Here is an 18,513-nt window from a genome sequence, read left to right as displayed (position 1 = left end):
CGGCGACACCTGATATTGGGCCATGGCCAGAGGCGGCACAGTGTCCCCGGCGGTTGACTTGCTCGTGGCTTGCACCGTGCAAAGTCTAATCTGAAGAAGATTCCGATAAGATTCGATTCGAGTTGTATGTCCCTAGCGGACACCCCAGCTGTCCACGGGCTAGAAGTGTGCTGGGAGTTAACGTGACGCTCAAGTGCCGCTCATGCTGACGTCGCCGCCGAAAGCGACAACGACAGCAACAGCGACGCTTACAACAAGCGCCGCCGCCGCTCGACGGGAGCGTGTTCAAGTGGCCGAGCGTAGAAAGCGGCGACACCGGGCGGGCAGCGCCGAATGCGATTGCCATATAAATGGAGCGGCCAGCGTCGGCTCAGCGTTCAGTCGGTCTGTAAACTGCAAGCGCGACGCGTCCAGCCCATATATATTCTATCGTCGAACGGTCTATCGAAAGTTAAAGGCTAAAACAATCGGTTTGTTTTGCATTCGAAACGGTTAAAATGCAAGCAATCGCATTGGCCACGATCGATACCCTGCAAATTGCTGGGCAGTAGTAGTGTGAGGAGTGCGGCAAAATTAACCCAATTGTTACGGCACATTAAACTGATTCTAAAAAATAATTCATTTACGCGAACAACGGTCGTAAACAATAGAAAAAACAGTTGCAAAAAAACAAAAATAATCATCATCAAGCTGCCAACGGAACAAATGCAAAATAAATAAAAACCCAAATAAATTAAAATAAGAAATTTGCGCTATATTTCTTAAAATTTGTACTAAAACATACAAAGAATCATGAAGTTTATGTGCTGTGGCGGAAATAAAGGAAATATGGCTGTCAATGTTAACGGTACCTCAGTGGAAAACAAAAAGGGAGCGGAAGCGGAGGGCGCAAGTAAGTTTTAGGGCATGAGATGATCGCAATATGAGGGAGAACTGTTAAAAGTATTGTTTGTCCGGATAAATTCGAAATTAATGTGTTAGAAAGGATAAGAAAACTGTTTAATAATAATAATTATTATTATTATTAATTAATATTAAATTCATGCTCAAAAGATTTGCTTAAGTGTTGCAATAGCCGTAAAATCATATTTTTGAAAATATTTTGTTGAATAAAAAATTTGTCATAATTTAAATACATATAAAAAAATTGTTCAATTAAATTTGATAGAAATTTATATACTATATTTGAATAGTTGAAACTTATTTATTCGCTCGCATATTAAATACATTGTAAAACTCTCTGAATCAATGCATACATATTATATTCAAACATTTTGATTTTGATTCGAAAAGTAAATTTTTATATATATGTATATTGTTTTTTTGCTGATCTTAAGAGTCATGTTCACAAATTTAATTCTATAGGCAAACAAATTCCAAACAGAGCTGATAAATAATATTCGAATTTTATTGAACTCTGCGTGACTTTGACTTAATAAAAAGAAAAACATGATCTGATCTAAAAGAAGAAGAACTTGAATAGTTCTGTGCAAATATTTATTTTTTAATTATTCTTTTATTGGAGTTTTTGTTAACTCAATTTTCATAAACATAAACCAAATGTGGCGCGGCAAACGAAGTGAAATTTTTGGCATCAGCCGACTTGAAGCTGTCATTAAAAAGTGTTGAGTGAAATTGTTTAGCACTTAGGCAATTGCACAAGAGCTCAAAGGGTTGTTTAGCTAGATGCGCAAATGTTTAACTTTCCAATTCCGTAAGTTATATTTTGAGTGCAGAGTTAGCGTATTAATTATATTTATATGATATTATGATTAGCCCCTGCTAATTAGATAATAAATTTGCATGGGCATATACAACGGAGTGCTAAAGCTGGTACGGCACTCATGTGCCGACCTGGAAAGGTGCCTCCAAAACATGTCCAAACAGACAGGAAGCTGACAGCAGCAGAGCAACAACAACAACAAGCACTTGCACTGCTTCTGGCCGTCAATCGTCAAAGTTTGTATGCAAATTTGCACAGCAATTGGAGCTGGAGCAAACAGATTGTGCTTGTCAACGCCGCCTGACTAAGTCTGTGGGGCGGGCCGACGGGCAGGCGAACAATGACAAGCACGCACAGCACAGAACGACAGCCAGGCAGTCTATCAAGACACACTCTCGAGAGACTCTCCGGCGAGATTCCAGTTTAGTACAGATCGCTTAATGAGCGACAGCGCATGTCAAGCACTGCAACCGATTTAAGATACTAGCAGCTAGAGACTAGCTACCCGGCTGCCAACTAGAGATACTTTCTTTGAACAATTAGCTACGTATATGGCTTAAACATAAATCTCGCATATTTGCTGAGCTCAGTTTATGTTCCTGCTTTGACAAAAGTCAAATCGCGTGCAGCTGCTGTCGCCAGATACAATTAAAAAGGGATCGAACGCTAATTACAGGAAGGTGCACAGGCCTCCTCCTGCACTTCATTTCCAGCTAAATGCATAAATATATATATATATATATATATATATATACGTATCTGTGTGTATGTATATGTTTAATATATATGTTAATTTGTTTTATTTTAGCACTTGACAAAAATAATTGAAATTCCTTCCGTAAAGACATAAATTATATATTTAAAACGATGCCGACTTTTGATTATGTAATTGTAATATACTTAAAAAAAACGTACAAATTATTCACAGCGGCAAGGTAGGCGGCAGGCGCCAGGCGCCGGCACAAGGCGTTAGGTTTATGTTTATGTTGACACCAGCACAGCAGGTACACACACACACACACACACACAAATATGCCACACACACTCAAGTGCCAAGTTCAATGCTGACTAGCCTCGCAATGAGATACAGATACAGATACAGCTACGGCTAAATAAAACACGCTTAGCGAGTTTCGCGTCTGCCAAAAATAAAAAAGAAGAAAATTTAAAATTACGTTTGAGCATGAGCAAAGAGTATGATAGACCCTCGCAGAGTCAATATGTGTGACATACATTTTGGCACATTGACGCACAAATCAGATTTTCCATCAGCTATCAACAAGTGGCATGCAGCCATTATCTGCTTGCTGTTGCCTTGTCATTATCGGTAACTCTATCTGATGGACACTTCAAAGTCGTTGGGCTTAATGTGTAAGCGTGCAGGAAAAATCAAACTGAAAACAATGCATTAAGTAATAAGTACCTTCGCTTATCGCGCTCACTTGAGAATATTCCCCGAGGCGTATACGCAATATGCGCACAAGCGAGCCCTCAGCCTATCAGATTCTTAATTGGTCGAGTCTGCTGAGGCCCTTGTTACAAATCTATCTAATAACTATTTACTAACTGTGGGGCTAAGCTCAGTGACTTATGCATCAGCGTGGCCAACTGCCACCTATTTATCATTCGCAGGCGTCGTTCGTGCCACGCTTTCAGGTGTGTGAGAAAAACCTAATAATTGTTATTACAATTACAAGTGCACTCGGCTAACCGCGATCAGTCAACTTTAACGAGAGCTTTGCCGAGATGCGACAAAAAAAAGCGAAGCAAAGCTTAGTCTAAAGCTGCGGGTCGTTATGTGGTGTCATCACTGTTGTAAGCAATAAGCTTTGACTTGTCAGAACAAAAGTTGTAAAAGTTTGCCGCCGACAAAAGCTCTGCTTGAAAGCTTTAATTTTGAAAGCGCAGCATTGCCAACTGCATTTACTTTCAAGTAGCTAACGGCTTAGTTTAAATATGTTTTTAAGATAAAATCTAGGTCAAGTTTAAAGCACAGTTCGATTTTAGATAAGTTTTGTGCACGTAATTTATTTTCATGCAGCGATATGAAAATATTCAAAAAATTGTATGATTGAGAGCGATTCAATCGAAGATTTATTGTGCGTATTTTAAGATGAACCAGATATGCATAAACGCTCGACTCAGGCTTAGCTATGGGCTAACATTTAAAAGTATATTAATAAATGTATGTACAGCATACACATTTAAATCACACAAACACACATACACAGCCGTTGTTAGATTAGGCGCATCTAGTCAAGCATTGAAGGTGTTGAAAATTATTAGAACTTGTAGTCTTTACAAATCAGATGCTCTATAAAGCATCAATCAGTTAGTTATTGAACAGGCTTCGTGGCGTGAGGTTCTGTCACATAGAGCAGTTTTCATCAAATACTCAAAAAAATTACAATACTGATTCATTTTCATAAGTAACTTTGAAAGAATTCAATTTTCGCCATGGTGAAGAATCGTCGCTTTGATGAAGAGCAAGGTTTGTGGCGTTTGCGGGCTCGTTGAGTTTAGCCCAACTATTGTGTCAATAAGTCAATAAAGTTTGGCTGAAGTGAATTGATAATTGTTAAAATTAATTAATAATAGCATATTTACACAGCTCTTATACATTTGTGTGTCTTCCGAGATACGCATTTGTTCCGCTTCACTGGAGCTCGGCAATCGCGATGGCAACTGACGGGCTATATATAAGCTGTTAGTTCTGAATGATTGTCTATATATTATATTGATCTAACTGGTTCTGCATAGCAGAGTGATCTCTCAAGTGTACTCGATCTTCAACTAGAAAAAATTATGTGCTTAGTTAAAATAGTTTGTTATAATGTTTTAAATTAAGAGGGAGCCGTAAAATAAGTTCTCCAGCTAAAAGGCTTTTAATCTCTAAACACGTTTAACCGACATGATAAGAAACTGACGTTAAAGACGAGCCCCCCAAATTTTATAACTACAGCTGTAAATCTGCTTCAAGTGCTAAGACTATAAAAAAGCAGCGTAAGGCGGTTATATCTTAACCAGGTCTATTCATCCGAAACAAAGCAGAAACTTATCTTGCCACCTAAAACACCCACAAAGGACAGGCGTAAGCAGGGGTGGGGGCGTGGCTATGACGACAAAGCGGCTGCCAAATTGGCGCCAGTTTTGGCGGGGGCGAAAGCCCAGATAAACAATCAGTGTGAATGGAATTTTTTTTTCTTTGGGTATTCTCATAACCCACACAGACCCTCGCCCAATAAACACTGGTAGCCGCGTTTCGGTGGCAAGCACATAATTTATCTGCTCGTCTGGCCAGATAAGCTATGGTAAATCTGAAACGAAATGAAGCGAACGTCTGCGATAGTATCTGCCAACAAAGAGGTGGTAAAAACACGCCTTGATATACGATTATATGATTATGTATAGCTGCCCGCTTCATGGGCAGCCACGTGTAGATGTGTTTGGCTGTGGGGGCCTGTTGGGGAAATATTCCATTTAAGTACTACGCAAAAGCAAAAGATTTTAGCTAAAGAGTGACAGCAGGCTACTGACCTACAGGTGACCTACAGCCAATAGCTGATAGCACATATTGAAGGCGTCTGGCTAATCGATCTGTCAAGTGTAGACATGTGTGAACCAAGTTGAAGTTCAATATTACGTATGTCTTGATTATGCGTACTAACGACCAATCGCAATCTATTTATATTTTCAGAACATGGTCTGGGTATTCGCCACTTGCAAACGTTCCTCTTCTTTCTCGCCCTGGCCGTTGCCTACGCTCAGCGCGTCAACCTATCTGTGGCTGTCGTGGCCATGACAGATGCTGCTGAAGCTAATCCCCACTTTCCTGTAAGTACTGTCCACACATATACATACAATGTAAGCTTACAATTAATGCTTTCAGGAGTACAAATGGCCGGAGAAGACCAAGTCCCTGCTGCTGAGCAGCTTCTTCTGGGGCTACGTGCTTACCCAGGTGCCCTCCGGACAGCTGGCTCGCAAATTTGGCGGCAAGATCACGCTGCTGACGGGTCTGTCCATCTGCTCGGTGCTTAATATACTGACGCCTCTGTTTGCCAAGTTGGGCGGCTGGCAGCTGGTCTGCGCCCTGCGCGTCGTAGAGGGTTTGTGCCAGGGCGTGGTCTTTCCATCCGTGCACACGCTGCTCTCGGCCTGGGTGCCGCCCAATGAGCGACCCGTGCTGGGCACCGCCGCCTATGCGGGCAATCAGTTTGGCACCATTCTCATGCTGGCCACGAGCGGACTGCTCGCCTCCTCTTCCGCTGGCTGGCCGAGCATCTTTTACATTTCCGGAGGCGTTGGCTGCATCTGGGCCATACTCTATTTCATTTGGGGCGCCAGCTCGCCGGCGCAATACAAGAAAATCTCTACGGAGGAGCTTAAGATGATCGAGATGGCGCAGGCCAGCGAAGCGGTGTCGGAGCAGCCCAAGGAGCAGATGCACACGCCCTGGCTCAGTTTCTTCACCTCGCCGGCCTTCTTGGCGCTCATTGCGTCGCACAGTGCCAACAACTGGGGCTTCTGGACGCTGCTCACCGAAATACCTAGCTATATGAAGAACGTGCTGGGCAAGGATATCAAGTCGAATGCGTTGCTCTCAGCTCTACCCTACGCTGCCATGTTCATTATGTCGTTTATGTTCTCGGCCATTGCCATGTGGCTGAACAAGCGCAACTGCATCTCGACTGTGGTCAGCCGGAAGCTCTTCAACTCCATCGGCCTGTGGGTGCCCATGTGCGCGCTCATCGGCCTGGCCTATGTCAGCAGTGATCAGAGCAATCTGGCTGTCATCCTCCTGACCATAACAGTTGGCTTCAATGGCTCCTGTTATCTTGGTTTTCAGATCAATCATATTGATCTGTCGCCCAATTTTGCGGGCATTCTCATGGGCATCACCAACTGTGTGGGCAACATCATGAGCATCATTGCGCCGCTCCTGGTCGGATTCATTGTCACCAATGAGGTGAGTGCCTGTGGCGAACCCTTCGAGCAGCAGGCATGCTAATGACTTTCTCTCACTTTCTCCTTGCAGCACGATGTGGAACAGTGGCGCGTTGTCTTCTTTATTGCCGCCGGCATTTATCTGGTTGGCAATGGACTCTTCGTCATCTTTGGCCGCGCCAATGTGCAGCCGTGGAACGATCCACCCGCCAAGCCGCGTCGCCACTCCACACCGCAGGTGGAGTCTCAGCATTAGAGGTGCGCCTGGTGCGTCCCCCGACGAGGGAGAGAGAGAGAGAATCGCTAGTCATCTAGTTCACATTTCCAGCCCACTGGCTGGTTCGATCAACGATCGACAGAAGCCGCCAATCTAACTGTAATTCGAGGAGATGTATTCTCACATCGCCCTAGCGAATTCGCGTTTGTTTCGTATTTCCATATTGTACCCTATGATATATATATATATATAAACATATATATATATATATTATCTGAATTTGTCGTCTAAGTTTAGCATGTAGTCTGTAGATAAGGCCTTGTTGCATATGTGTATAAAGTCCAAATAACGAAAGAAAGAATATATATAAAAATAAAATGTTAAGAAACCAAAAAAATGCGTTTAAACATATCAATCCAAAGTTTATATATGTATAAGAAAGCCCTAGTCCGGAATGAATAAACCTAAAACGTAAGATCTGCGAAGCTAAAATTTTTACTGAAATTGTTTAGAAAATTTGACCGGCAAGTGATTGAAAAGGTGAATGAAAATCATCAGAAGCAATGCAGCCATAAAAGTGTGTTTTGCAAATGCAACGTCATGAGCAACGTGAGCAAGCGGCAACAATTTTCTAGTCCTATACCCTGATCCCATTGAAAATGGGTAATGGGGTATATTGTTTTGTACCCTTGTATGCAACAGTCAGAAGGAACAATAGCCGACCCCATAACGTGTATATATTCTTTTTAAGATTCAATAGCCGAGTCGATCTAGCCATCTTGATCTGTCTGTCTGTGCGTCGTTCTCAGAACCTATACGAGTAAGAGACTTGCATTTTTGAAAGAAGGTACATCTTGTGTCCGACAAGAACGTGTTTGTTTCAAATCAATGTTTTTCTGTTTTTTGAGCATATCTCTTAGGTCTTATGATCTAGAGTCATCAGATTTGGCATGTAGCTTCTTGTGAAGTACACGCAGATCAAGGATATGTCTTTTAAAAAACTTGAGCTGCTTCTGGTTTTGGTATGAGCAGGTTCAGGGTATTTGCTAGTCGGACACTCAATTAGATTAATTGTTATTGTTATGAATTAATTGTTTTATAAAAAAATATATTCTTTTCCCGAACCGCTGTGAAGAGGAAAGATGACAAAACAAGTTGTTTAAATTACAAAACATATATTTGCTTAAATAATTTAAGAGCTAACTTTTTTTTTAAATAATGTAATTTTTGGTTTTGATGCATGCCTTTTGCAGACACTCAAATAATCAGGGTTATCAAAAGCTTTATTTGAGATTAGCTTAGCTTATTCAAACAATATCACCGGGAATTTAATTTTATCCAGTTGTGTTTTCTTACAAAATAATATCGTGTGCATTTTCTAGCCTCAGTCGCACCTTTTAGGCTATCTAATCGCAAGAAATAAGTATTTGCATATGTCAAGCAAGGGCTCGGGGCACTCGGGCCGTCAGTCAAGCACATGTGACAGCAAAATGCGGCAAGGAGGCATCCAAATTTACGGACTCGTGAGACTTCCAAGATGCTGAGTCTAACATTTATCGGCTAGTTGGTGAAAAGGTTTCGTGGCGTTCGGTAATGCAACACAGAAAAGAGCTGAGCTCTGAAATATAAAATCCAGGAATATAAAGATGGCAAAGAATCGTCGCTACGAAGATGAAGGTAGGTCGGCTGGTAGGGTTGCTGCCAGACTTGTAAATCAGTGGAAAATATCAAAATATATTTAAATATCGTTGCCAATTGCTGCAATCCTAGACAGAATTAAAAAGGATTGTGTTTCCTTTTAAAATCCTGTAAAATTAGCTGGGCTAATGTGTTTTAAGGTGAACTGAATGTCAGCAGCCTTCAACTTGAAAGAGTCTCAGTTCGTAATTAAACCAACAAAGCTTATCCTCATTTCCAACATAAATCTTCACTGTAATTTATGCAATCTTATCAAGTCAAATAGCACCTTTCTTGCGTAGATTCCCGGGGACAAGTCATTCCCACTAAAATACCACCGAAATAATAAATCTACTTCTTGACTGCGCAACGGGGCCACATTGTTAACATAGTTGATTTAATGCTCCTTTAAGTCGCCGACACTTGGGTTGTATTGTAAATAGATAAGAAATACTCATGTAATTGTTGGCTAAAACTAATCTTCATAAAGATATTTCAGCGAGGCCCCTTTTTCAATGGGGGCTCGCCTCTGCTTAGGCTTGCAATGCAGTCAGCTAGCTTATCCGCAGGATAACTTTTGATATATACAATACATTCTAGCATACACAAATAATGTTGGATATCGTCATCTTATTTCAGGCTCTGCTCTGGGCGAGCGTCACATGCAAATGTTTCTGCTCTTTTGCGGCCTGATGGTTGCCTTTGCCATGCGAGTTAACCTGTCCGTGGCAATTGTCGCCATGACTGAACTGCCTGTAAGAACTGCCTGATCGGAATGTTAAGCTGTGCTACACCAATTGATCTCTTTAACCTCTGCCCATTTAGGAATACCACTGGACCGAACAAACGAAGTCTCTGGTGCTGAGCAGCTTCTTCTGGGGCTATGTGATGACCCAGGTGCCTGCTGGTCTTCTGGCACGCAAGTTTGGCGCCAAGCCAACGATCGTCTCAGGTTTGTCCATCTGCTCCGTGCTGAATGTTTTGACACCGCTCTGTGCCAGGCTTGGAGGCTGGCAGGTGCTTTGTGGCGTGCGTTTGCTTGAGGGCATATGCCAAGGTGTGCTTTACCCATCTTACCATACCTTGATTTCGTCCTGGGTGCAGCCATCTGAACGAGCCTCGCTGGGCACCTATGCCTATATGGGGGCACAGTTTGGAACTATTGTAATGCTGGCCACCAGCGGCATGCTGGCTTCCATGGCTGGCTGGCCCAGTATCTTTTACATATCCGGTGGTGTGGGTTGTGTCTGGGTAGTGGGTTACTACCTGAGAGGAGCCAGCTCGCCAGGCGCTTCAAAGAATATCTCAGATGAAGAGAAGCAGCTGATTGAGATGGCGCAGGCTAAAGAGGTGGACACTAAGCCAGAGCAGCCCAAGGAGAGCCTGCCCACGCCTTGGATGAGCTTCTTCACATCGCCGGCATTCCTGGCGCTGACAGCTGCGCATTGCGCTTCAACCTGGGGCTTTTGGACGCTGCTGACACAGATCCCGAGCTACATGAAGAACGTTCTCGGCAAGGATATCAAGGCTAATGCGCTGCTCTCCTCCCTTCCTTATACCGTGATGCTGCTGCTCAGCTGGTTCTTTGTCTGGCTCTCAAAGGTTTTGCAGAGAAAGTCAGTTTCCCTGGTCTTTAGCCGGAAGTTCTTCAACACAATTGGCCAATTCATTCCAATGTTCCTGCTTGTTGCCCTGGGCTATGTGAAGCAGGAGCAAGATACCCTTGCTGTGCTCCTGCTCTCACTCACTGTTGGCATTAGCTCGGGTGCTCAGCTGGGCTTTGTTATAAATCATATTGATCTCTCCCCGAATTTTGCCGGCGTTCTAATGGGCATTAGTAATGGAATTGCTAATGTTATGAGCATCATTGGGCCACTGCTAGTGGGCGTTATTGTTACCAATGAGGTGGGTTGTCTGTAGCTTCTCGTAGGATTTTCGACTGTTGTATAATTTTTCTTCTCTCCTTTCCTCGACAGCACGATGCCAGCCAGTGGCGCATTGTTTTCTTCATTGCCGCTGGTTTCTATTTGGTGGGCAATGGTCTCTTCTTAATCTTTGGACGTGCGGATATCCAGGAGTGGAACGATCCTACAGCAAAGGTGCGTCGCAGCTCTACGCCACAGTTGGAGTCACAGAAGATTGCAGAGAGAGACTGTTAGTCATCCGGCCTTTAGGCTTAGTTTTTGTTAAATAGATAAGATCTTGTTGTTTACTTTAATAAAGATCCAATTTAGATATTGGGAATTTATTTAAATTCGGCTATCTTATCTATCACGTCTATCTTACTTAAAACAATGTACAACTATTTTGTTTCAAGGCAAGCGAGGAAGTGGTTTTTCCAGACTTTCGATAATGTCCAGTAATTTTAAAGAAACTTTGTCAGTGCCAGTAAGCTGGTTCAAGGCATGCCCAGAAAGGAAGTGGGCTTAACGTATTTACGATATTGTCAATCAACTTGAGGCAATCTTCATGACCATAAATTAGCGATAGCCTCCAAGCATAATTATCAAATGACAACTCATTTATACAGAAGCGCCTTACATATTTTCTCTGGTTGATATTTGTCAAATACTTTAATACTGTATGCATCTACCAGTTTTACTCACACCCCATTGTTATCTTATCAGATTGTGAAAATATTTACTTAAGTCGTGCTTCCCCTCTTCCACCTAGATAATTAGTGTAGCAGCTCGTCTAATGCAAGGCGATCATAATTTTCGGATGAAGCACTTATAAGCTGCTGAGCCAAATAAGAATTAGTTAGTTAGCGAAAAGATTTCGTGGTCTGTGGTAATGCACCTTACCGAACTCTTATCAAAAGACAATGGCAGGCAACATCAGCATAGTAAAGAATCGTCGCTTCGAAGATGAAGGTAGGCATTTAATATCAGCAGTTAAGCCTTAAAGGATATCCAAGTTGGTTATTAAAAATATGGATACTGAATATTACTGATGCAGACTCTGTCATTATTTCCCTTAGTTTAAGAACGTCTGCTGATCTATTTTAAATGCATAATAATCGTTTATTTTGGCATTCTGTCCTCTTTTGACCTTCACCAGCTTCCTTTCGTAAATGGAAAGCCAGTCAAGTTTTTACAATACCTTAGCAAAGCATAAGGGTAATTCATTTTTGATTTACGGACCTTATCTCTGCAGATAGCTGTATTTGCAGTATAACGCATTATGTGTCTTAAAGCTCAATCCCAGACGAAACACCCTAAAATTTTCCATAGGAATAACATTGGAATAAGTTGAGTTTTCTTTAATTCCATAGGTCTTGGACTTGGCGTGCGTCACTGGCAGATATTTCTACTATTCTGCGGTCTAACAGTTGGTTTTGCCATGCGGGTTAATCTATCCGTAGCTGTTGTGGCCATGACCGATGCCGCCTCGATCAATCCCAACTTCCCGGTAAGTTAATACGATCGTAAATGGAATCTGATATAACTAATGATTATTGATTTAGGAATACCCGTTGTCGGAGAAGACAAAATCATGGGTATTAAGCAGTTTCTTCTGGGGCTACGTGGCCACCCAGGTGCCCGCCGGCACCTTGGCCCGCAGGTTTGGAGGCAAGGTAACGCTGTTGACCGGCGTTTCGATCTGCTCGGTGCTCAATTTGTTGACTCCACTCTGCGCCAGCCTAGGTGGCTGGTCGCTGCTCTGCGGACTACGCCTGATCGAAGGCTTGTGCCAGGGAGTTTTCTTCCCGTCTTGTCATACGATAATCTCTGCATGGATACCGCCTAGAGAGCGAGGCTCCTTGGCGACTTGTGCCTATACTGGCGGTCAATTCGGTACAATCCTTATGCTGGCCACGAGTGGGCTGCTCGCCTCCTCTGCTGCTGGCTGGCCGAGCATCTTCTACGTCTCTGGCGCCTGTGGCTTTCTGTGGGTGGTGGTCTACTATATTTGGGGTGCAAGCTCGCCAAAGGATTCCAAGAGCATCTCTCCGGAGGAATTCAAGTTGATTGAGCTGGCACAGGCCAGTGAGAAGCCAGTCAACTCGCAGCAGCCCAGCAATCGACAATCCACGCCCTGGCTGAGCATCTTTGCCTCGGGACCATTCCTGGCCCTCACCGTTGTGCACAGCGCCTCCGCCTGGGGTTACTGGACCTTGCTGACGCAGATACCCAGCTACATGAATAATGTTTTGGGCAAGGATATCAAATCAAACGCGCTGCTCTCCTCACTGCCCTACATTGCAAATCTTGTGCTGAGCTTCCTCTTTGTGTGGGTGTCCAAGTTTATGGAGAAGAATGAATCTCTGTCGCTCTCCTTCAACCGAAAGTTCTTTAATACGATTGGCCAATATATTCCGATGTGCCTGCTTGTTGCACTGGGCTATGTGCCCAAGGAGCAGGACTCTCTGGCCGTAGTGCTGCTCACGCTCACCGTAGGCATCAATGCCGCATGCCATCTCGGCTTCCAGGTGAACCACATCGATCTGTCGCCCAACTTTGCTGGTACTTTGATGGGCATCAGTAACGGATTGGCCAGTATAATGAGTCTTAGCGCACCGCTCTTAGTCGGCGTTATCGTTACCAATAAGGTAGGTTTCTCTTGGAGATCTATTGACATGTTGTCTCATAGGTAATTTCTCTCCATCTCTATTTGCAGCATGATGTGGAACAGTGGCGTCTTGTGTTCTTTGTTGCCGCTGCTATTTACCTGGTGGGCAACGGCGTCTTTGTCCTATTCGGGCGCGCGGATGTACAGCCATGGAACGATCCTCCCGCTAAGGCCGATCATATCTCCATACCAGAGATGGAATCGCAAAAATCGGAAAGCTGTGATAAATGATGTTAATTATTCGGGTAGAGTATACACAACAGTTGTTAGGCTGCATCTAGACCCGTAAATATCGTATAATTATTTTAATTTTAACCGTACAAATCATGGATTAATCCAGCAAAGTTTTTACTGTAGCTCATGGCGTAGCTATAGTTCGTATTAAGTATGTACATATACCTTTTTGGCTTAAGGAACAATAAAAACACTATTATGAGCAACTAAATTCTTTCTTATCTTAAGCTCTCTAGCCGCTTTCCAGTTTTTCCAAAGTTTGCACATTGTTACAAATGTATTTTATTCTTTTACTTGATTTCTCAGATATTATTTTGCTATGGTTACTATTTATAGATCTTTATCTAGATTTATGTAAGCTACCCGACTGGGAGATACCCTCAACCATTTCCAGCATTCACACACGGCGGAACATATATATACATATATACAAATAAAAATTACTATACACACATTTTGCGTATCTAGCTTATATAAGTTTCTTCTGAAGCGTGTAAAATTCCTGTTTTAAAATATATATTTATACATATTTTGGAATTAACGAAAGATATTAAAATTGTGTACATCTGTGATATGTAAAATATACGAGAATATGTGTATATAAAATTTGAAGTCTAGCTGTTCAAATAGACGGACAGACAAACTTGATTCAGCTTTTCACCCTGATCAAGAGTATTGCTATTAAAATGCATTTGCAGAAAACTAATATGCCCTTTTTACCAGTTGTGTTTTGGCTATAAAAAGTCAGTTCATAAAAGGAACTTGTCCTCTAGAGAATATTCGCCTTGTCATCGCATCACCATAATATTTGGTGGGTACTTCTATGAAAATTTTGAAAGCCGAGTGTTATCTTATCAGAGAACAAATAAGCATATTTACTTTAGTCGTGCCGACGGCACGCGATTTATACAATTATAAACACAGAAGCTGTCAGCATTTGTTGTACAGAAGAACTCGTAATATGCTCCATCCGTTAAGCCAGCAGCTAGTTAGTGAAAATATCTCGTGGAGTGCGGTAATGCAACGCACAGAAGACTCAACATAAAAAGGACCAAGTGGCAGGCAAAAGCAGCAACAAAATGGTGAAGAATCGCCGTTTCGAAAATGAATGTAGGTAGCCCACGCCGCGGATTATATATAGATCATATATCTTCATATTTATGGATAAATCAGTAGATAGATAAGGATTTTGAAACACAGGATTAAAATGTTGTTTCTTTGTGAATGTATCTTTAGCAAAAAGGCAAGAAGGCTCGCTTGAACAATGAGCATCCGGGTTGGAATACCTGGCCAGAGTATGAATGTATGATTGGTTGTCTTCGTTCGCAAATAAAATACCCCCATCGTGTCGCTGATAATATTAGAAAATTTTCTATTCTGATTAGGAATTTAGGATTTTGTTGACCATTAATAAATTATAAATAAAAATCATGTCTTACATACATAAAATTAATAGTTATATTACATTTTATTATTGTTATTATTATCGTTACTATTTTCAATGTTTTTAATTTTATTATAATAATATTATTTTATTATTATTTACATTATTGTTATTATTATTATTAAAATAATAACAACAAAAATAAAAATAATAAAATATTTTCGTTTATATTAAAAATTCACTATAATATTCTTTAGAAAAAAGTGATTTACGTAAGTTCACTGAAAATAATAATAATACAATACAATATAAAATATATATAATAATAATAAAAAATCATTTTCGTTTAAACAAAGATTCACAATAATTCAAATATTATTAACACAATTAACACAAACTTAAACCGAAATCATCCTTTAAGTCAATTGAATAAATTCATTCGAATGCGTCGCATTCAAAAATAAATCATCACTCTGTCAAGTGGCTTCAAGTTCGAGATAAGTTAGGCCCATATAGAAGTGGGTCAATGTAAAAAAACTGAAGCTTATCTAACTTGGAAGTCCACAAATCATTTTGAGCAGCTCAGCATAAGAAATGAAGCGCTGCATTAGCATATCTTTTTATAGCACACCTGGATGAATTGTTTTTCTTTTTTTATTGCCACAGCTTCTGGATTTGGAATACGTCACTTGCAAATCTTTCTGCTCTTCTGCGCTCTTACCGTGGGCTTCGCCATGCGGGTTAACCTGTCCGTAGCAGTTGTGGCCATGGCCGAGTTTCCCGTAAGTAAAAGCTTATGTTGATTAAATATTGCTCCAACTTACGTTTATATCATCTTCCCCTTTAGGAATACAACTGGTCGGAGAAGACAAAATCTCTGGTGCTGAGCAGTTTCTTTTGGGGCTATGTGATCACCCAGGTGCCAGCTGGTCCTCTGGCACGTAGGTTTGGCGGCAAGGTTACAATTCTAACCGGCTTGTCCATCTGCTCCGTGCTGACTATTCTAACGCCACTCTGCGCCAGGCTGGGAGGCTGGCAGCTGCTCTGCGCGGTGCGTTTGCTCGAGGGCGTTTGCCAAGGATTGCTCTTTCCCTCCACCCATACGGTTATTTCCGCTTGGGTGCCACCCAAGGAGCGCGCATCTTTGGGCAACTTTACCTATGCAGGCAATCAGTTTGGCACCATCATAATGTTGGCCACCAGTGGCCTACTGGCCTCCATTGGCGGTTGGCCCAGCATCTTCTATGCATCCGGGTCCGTGGGCTGCATTTGGTCAGCCGTCTATTTTCTTTGGGGTGCCAGCTCACCGGCAGATTCCAAGAGCCTATCCGCCGAGGAGCGAGAGCTTATAGAGCTGGGACAGGCCAGTGAGCGAAGTGCTCATGCGGAGCTGCCCAGCCATCACCAGACCACGCCCTGGCTGAGTTTCTTCCGCTCACCTGCCGTCCTGGCGCTCGTTGCCGTGCAATCTGCCTATGCGTATGGTTTTTGGACCTTGCTGACGCAGATTCCCAGTTACATGAAGAACATCCTGGGAAAGGATATCAAAGCCAATGCAGTTCTCTCTGCGCTGCCCTACACCGCCATGCTTATTCTCAGCTTCCTCTTTGCCTGGCTATCGAAGCTTATGCAGAGGAAGGATTCGATTTCGCGCTCGTTCAACCGGAAGTTCTTTAACTCAATTGGCACTTGGGGTCCCATGTGCCTGCTCATTGCGCTCGGCTATGTGCCGCAGCATATGGACACCCTGGCCGTGGTGCTGCTCACCCTAACCGTAGGCATAAGCTCCGCCAGCCACGTGGGCTTCCTGATAAATCACATTGATCTGTCGCCCAATTTTGCGGGCATCCTAATGGGCATCTGCAATGGCATCGCCAATTTCATGAGTCTCGCTGCTCCACTCCTAGTGGGCATCGTTGTTACCGACAAGGTGGGTCATATTTTGAGATCTTCCTATTTGAAAGGTTTGTGATAATTCTCCCTTTGTTACAGTACGACGCAAATCAATGGCGCATAGTGTTCTTTGTGGCAGCTGGCATCTACTTGGCGGGCAACGGGATCTTCCTGATCTTTGGTCGTACCAGTGTTCAGCCTTGGAACGAGCCACCCGCCAAACAGCTTAGCAACTCAACTCCTGAGTTGGAAGCGCAGAATGGAATTGAGAAATAGAAGGCTTAAGAATATTAGAGATCAGCCCACAGTATTTGAATTTGTATGGATAATAATATATTAGCTTATCGTTTAAAGATGAGTACATTATGTCTTAATTATAACATTATGTGTGTGAAATATAACTGAATAGCAAGAAATTATATAAATACAAAAAATATCGACTTATTTAAGGAATTTTTATTATTATATTTTATTAGTATCTAGGTAGTAGCTAGGTATCGATTGGAGATATTATTTTTAGCTCGGGGACTAAAAGAGTGTGGCAATCATAGTCGGCATCCGTACGAGTAGAAAGAGGAATATATATATATATATATGTATATCGCTCCGAAATCGGGCTTTATTTAGCCGAGATATCGCCATTCCAAAACAACATTCGCCCCGATCGGCATTTTTTTGGCCGAGAAATAGCCATTTATAGTCGTTTGTAGCGGTTTTTAGCAGAATTTTAGTAGAACTGCATACTTTCGTGCTGTCGTGCATAATACGTTTCGACTCATTTTTGAAATTAAAATTAAAATTGAAATATCTCGGGTACCATATGTCCGATTTCGAAATGATATACCTCTTTTTTCTCGTACGGATCCCGACTATCGACTGACACCAACAAATCTGAATTCTAAGAAATGGCCCAATTTGAGAAAAACTACTATGTTTTTTGCAAAAATTTTGATGTTGGCTGAAAAAGGCTGTGACCACGAGTCGAACGAGACCAATCTTTCCAAGATCGGGGCTTATTTGGCCGAGATACAGCCATTTGAAAAACGCGAAAAAATGCCGTTATAATTTTGAAGATTTTTCGTTTTTTTGCGATAATTCGGCTAAAAATGGTCCGATTTTGGAAAGTTATACCTTTTTGAACTCGTACTGATCTCTGTAATCGACTGGCATACCACGTTTTTTGTTTTTTTTTGTTTTTGTTAATTTTTTAATAAATTTTAATTTTGCTTAATACAAAACTCGTCCAAAAGTATACTATAGTAAAAATCAGAAACAGTTTCTCAAAATTCCGCTAGGTTGATTTACGATTAGTTACGGTTAGTTCTTATGGAAAACGTATTATGCAGACAGCACGAAAGTATGCAGTACTACTAAAATTCTGCTAAAAACCGCTACAAACGGCTATAAATGGCTATTTCTCGGCCAAAAAAGCCCGATATCGGGCAGATTGGGCACGCAAATTTCAAGTTTAAGCAAAACGATGCCTGGCGATATGGTATTCAAGTTTACGGTATTGCTGCAAAATCCCGCCTTAAGAAAAACAGGGTGTTTCAAGCAAAAACGCTCCGCTATCTGTCTGGTGCCCCCTGGTATATGCGAACTTCCGATTTGGAAAAAGGCCTAGAGTGCCCAAAGTCGGTGACGTCATAAACAAACAGACTGCAAACGACATAACGCGACTGGGAAACCATCCAAATCGACTGGCTAGGCGCCTTCTAAAAAGGCGTCGAATTGGAGGAGTCCGAACGCGGAAGAGATTGCGGAGGTCTCGTCCAATCGATCTCCCAGATCGATATATATTAGTGGACTAAGTAGTATTTTCTAATAAATTCAATTTAAGTTGTTTTTATAATAACAGGACAATTA

The 18,513-nt window shown here is 42.0% G+C and overlaps 4 protein-coding genes across 5 annotated transcripts; all 4 read left to right on the top strand.

Annotated features, from left to right (window-relative positions):
- The first annotated feature begins 396 nt into the window (after positions 1 to 396).
- LOC135431699 (putative inorganic phosphate cotransporter) lies at positions 397 to 7,284 on the top strand. Of its 2 annotated transcripts, none has more exons than XM_064686952.1 (4): positions 397 to 892; positions 5,421 to 5,557; positions 5,613 to 6,692; positions 6,762 to 7,284. In XM_064686952.1, the coding sequence occupies exons 1-4, from the start codon at positions 793 to 795 to the stop codon at positions 6,924 to 6,926; spliced, it is 1,482 nt and encodes a 493-aa protein (XP_064543022.1). In that variant the 5' UTR covers positions 397 to 792; the 3' UTR covers positions 6,927 to 7,284. The 2 variants fall into 2 exon arrangements, with proteins under 2 accessions (XP_064543022.1, XP_064543023.1); XM_064686953.1 differs by lacking the exon at positions 397 to 892 and adding an exon at positions 4,055 to 4,214.
- Positions 7,285 to 8,421: 1,137 nt separating this feature from the next.
- LOC135431708 (putative inorganic phosphate cotransporter) lies at positions 8,422 to 10,818 on the top strand. Its single transcript, XM_064686963.1, has 4 exons — positions 8,422 to 8,564; positions 9,204 to 9,319; positions 9,390 to 10,469; positions 10,541 to 10,818. The coding sequence occupies exons 1-4, from the start codon at positions 8,534 to 8,536 to the stop codon at positions 10,721 to 10,723; spliced, it is 1,410 nt and encodes a 469-aa protein (XP_064543033.1). The 5' UTR covers positions 8,422 to 8,533; the 3' UTR covers positions 10,724 to 10,818.
- A 491-nt stretch (positions 10,819 to 11,309) lies between these two features.
- Positions 11,310 to 13,561, top strand: LOC135431707 (putative inorganic phosphate cotransporter). The gene is made up of 4 exons (XM_064686962.1): positions 11,310 to 11,437; positions 11,839 to 11,975; positions 12,031 to 13,116; positions 13,185 to 13,561. The coding sequence occupies exons 1-4, from the start codon at positions 11,389 to 11,391 to the stop codon at positions 13,365 to 13,367; spliced, it is 1,455 nt and encodes a 484-aa protein (XP_064543032.1). The 5' UTR covers positions 11,310 to 11,388; the 3' UTR covers positions 13,368 to 13,561.
- Positions 13,562 to 14,358: 797 nt separating this feature from the next.
- On the top strand, positions 14,359 to 17,000 carry LOC135431622 (putative inorganic phosphate cotransporter). Its single transcript, XM_064686841.1, has 4 exons — positions 14,359 to 14,480; positions 15,421 to 15,536; positions 15,602 to 16,684; positions 16,747 to 17,000. Exons 1-4 carry the CDS (start codon positions 14,450 to 14,452, stop codon positions 16,921 to 16,923), a joined length of 1,407 nt encoding a protein of 468 aa, XP_064542911.1. The 5' UTR covers positions 14,359 to 14,449; the 3' UTR covers positions 16,924 to 17,000.
- Positions 17,001 to 18,513: the final 1,513 nt, after the last annotated feature.

Source organism: Drosophila montana, unplaced genomic scaffold (genome assembly GCF_035044405.1).
Source record: "Drosophila montana isolate Dmon_TW-CO22-7 unplaced genomic scaffold, ASM3504440v1 contig_3200_1, whole genome shotgun sequence".
In the NCBI taxonomy this organism is placed as follows: Eukaryota; Metazoa; Arthropoda; class Insecta; order Diptera; family Drosophilidae; genus Drosophila; species Drosophila montana.
This window is presented reverse-complemented; position numbering and strand designations above follow the sequence as displayed.

Coding starts and splice junctions, on each gene's coding strand:
- LOC135431699 (XM_064686952.1), top strand. CDS start 793: ATGAAGTTTATGTGCTGTGGCGGAAATAAAGGAAATATGGCTGTCAAT. Junction 893..5,420: donor AGCGGAAGCGGAGGGCGCAA/GTAAGTTTTAGG, acceptor TTATATTTTCAG/AACATGGTCTGGGTATTCGC. Junction 6,693..6,761: donor GATTCATTGTCACCAATGAG/GTGAGTGCCTGT, acceptor TTCTCCTTGCAG/CACGATGTGGAACAGTGGCG.
- LOC135431708 (XM_064686963.1), top strand. CDS start 8,534: ATGGCAAAGAATCGTCGCTACGAAGATGAAG. Junction 8,565..9,203: donor TCGTCGCTACGAAGATGAAG/GTAGGTCGGCTG, acceptor ATCTTATTTCAG/GCTCTGCTCTGGGCGAGCGT. Junction 10,470..10,540: donor GCGTTATTGTTACCAATGAG/GTGGGTTGTCTG, acceptor TTTCCTCGACAG/CACGATGCCAGCCAGTGGCG.
- LOC135431707 (XM_064686962.1), top strand. CDS start 11,389: ATGGCAGGCAACATCAGCATAGTAAAGAATCGTCGCTTCGAAGATGAA. Junction 11,976..12,030: donor CGATCAATCCCAACTTCCCG/GTAAGTTAATAC, acceptor TTATTGATTTAG/GAATACCCGTTGTCGGAGAA. Junction 13,117..13,184: donor GCGTTATCGTTACCAATAAG/GTAGGTTTCTCT, acceptor CTCTATTTGCAG/CATGATGTGGAACAGTGGCG.
- LOC135431622 (XM_064686841.1), top strand. CDS start 14,450: ATGGTGAAGAATCGCCGTTTCGAAAATGAAT. Junction 14,481..15,420: donor TCGCCGTTTCGAAAATGAAT/GTAGGTAGCCCA, acceptor TTATTGCCACAG/CTTCTGGATTTGGAATACGT. Junction 16,685..16,746: donor GCATCGTTGTTACCGACAAG/GTGGGTCATATT, acceptor CCTTTGTTACAG/TACGACGCAAATCAATGGCG.